Source organism: Myotis brandtii, unplaced genomic scaffold (assembly GCF_000412655.1).
Source record: "Myotis brandtii unplaced genomic scaffold, ASM41265v1 scaffold691, whole genome shotgun sequence".
Lineage (NCBI taxonomy): Eukaryota > Metazoa > Chordata > Mammalia > Chiroptera > Vespertilionidae > Myotis > Myotis brandtii.
Genome location: NW_005370704.1, coordinates 1,708,142 through 1,709,155, shown reverse-complemented (window position 1 = coordinate 1,709,155; position 1,014 = coordinate 1,708,142). Strand labels below are relative to the sequence as shown.

The window sequence follows — 1,014 nt, the reverse complement described above, 5'->3', positions numbered from 1 at the left end:
CACTCGGTGCCAACGCTCATTTCCTGGTGTGGCACGGCTTTGAGGGGCCTGTCACCTCCCCGGCATGTCACGGCCCCTGGAGGGTGTGGGGCTCGGGCCCTGCAGCCCCCTTCCAGCGGGGTCCCCGCTTGCTGAGCGGGCAGGGGTGTGGGCCGAGGGCTGGGCGGCCCCTGAAATGCAGACGGGGAAACAGAGGCCCCCCTTCTCTGGGCATCTGCCCCCCGCGGCCTGGCTCCCTCCTGTCTGGTCACGATGGCGGGAGGCAGGGCAGCCTCCACGGTCCCCTGGAGGGAAAGGCCGCAGGGCCCTGGAGCCAGCCCGCGAGAGCCAGGGGTCCCCGGTGTCTCCTGTACCCCTCCCAGCGGACCTCCGCTCACCAGCACCCTCTCCCTCTCCCCTCAGCATCATCAGCTGGTTCGTCCGGTCCTTCAAGTACCTGTACGGCCTCCGCTTCGACGTGAAGGGTCGTCAGCGGCTGTGGGTGGACCGGCCCTGCGTCATCGTGTCCAACCACCAGAGCATTCTGGACATGATGGGCCTCATGGAGATCCTGCCCCCGCGCTGCGTGCAGATCGCCAAGCGAGAGCTGCTGTTCACGGGCTTGGTGGGCTTGATCATGTACCTGGGGGGCGTCTTCTTCATCAACCGGCAGCGCTCCAGCACCGCCATGAGCGTGATGGCCGACGTGGGCGAGCTCATGACCCGCGAGAACCTCAAAGTGTGGATTTACCCGAGGGCACGCGGAAGGACAACGGGGACCTGCTGCCCTTTAAGAAAGGCGCCTTCTACCTGGCGGTCCAGGCACAGGTGCCCATCGTCCCCGTGGTGTACTCCAGCTTCTCCTCCTTCTACAACCCCAGGACGAAGCTCTTCACCTCAGGCACCATCAAGGTGGAGGTCCTGGACGCCATCCCCACCAGCGGCCTCACGGCGGAGGACATCCCCGAGCTCATGGACTCCTGCCACCGCGCCATGCGCTCCGCCTTCCTGCGCCTGTCCAAGCCCCACCAGGAG

General features: G+C 66.7%; 1 protein-coding gene across 1 annotated transcript in view; it reads left to right on the top strand.

Annotated features, from left to right (window-relative positions):
- Positions 1-49: 49 nt before the first annotated feature.
- Positions 50-1,014, top strand: part of AGPAT2 (1-acylglycerol-3-phosphate O-acyltransferase 2) — a 22,125-nt gene continuing 21,160 nt past the window's right edge. Inside the window, 2 exon segments of the mRNA XM_014529704.1 lie at positions 50-731; positions 734-1,010. Of these exon segments, the coding sequence (XP_014385190.1) occupies positions 65-731; positions 734-1,010 (944 nt within the window). The 5' untranslated portion in view covers positions 50-64.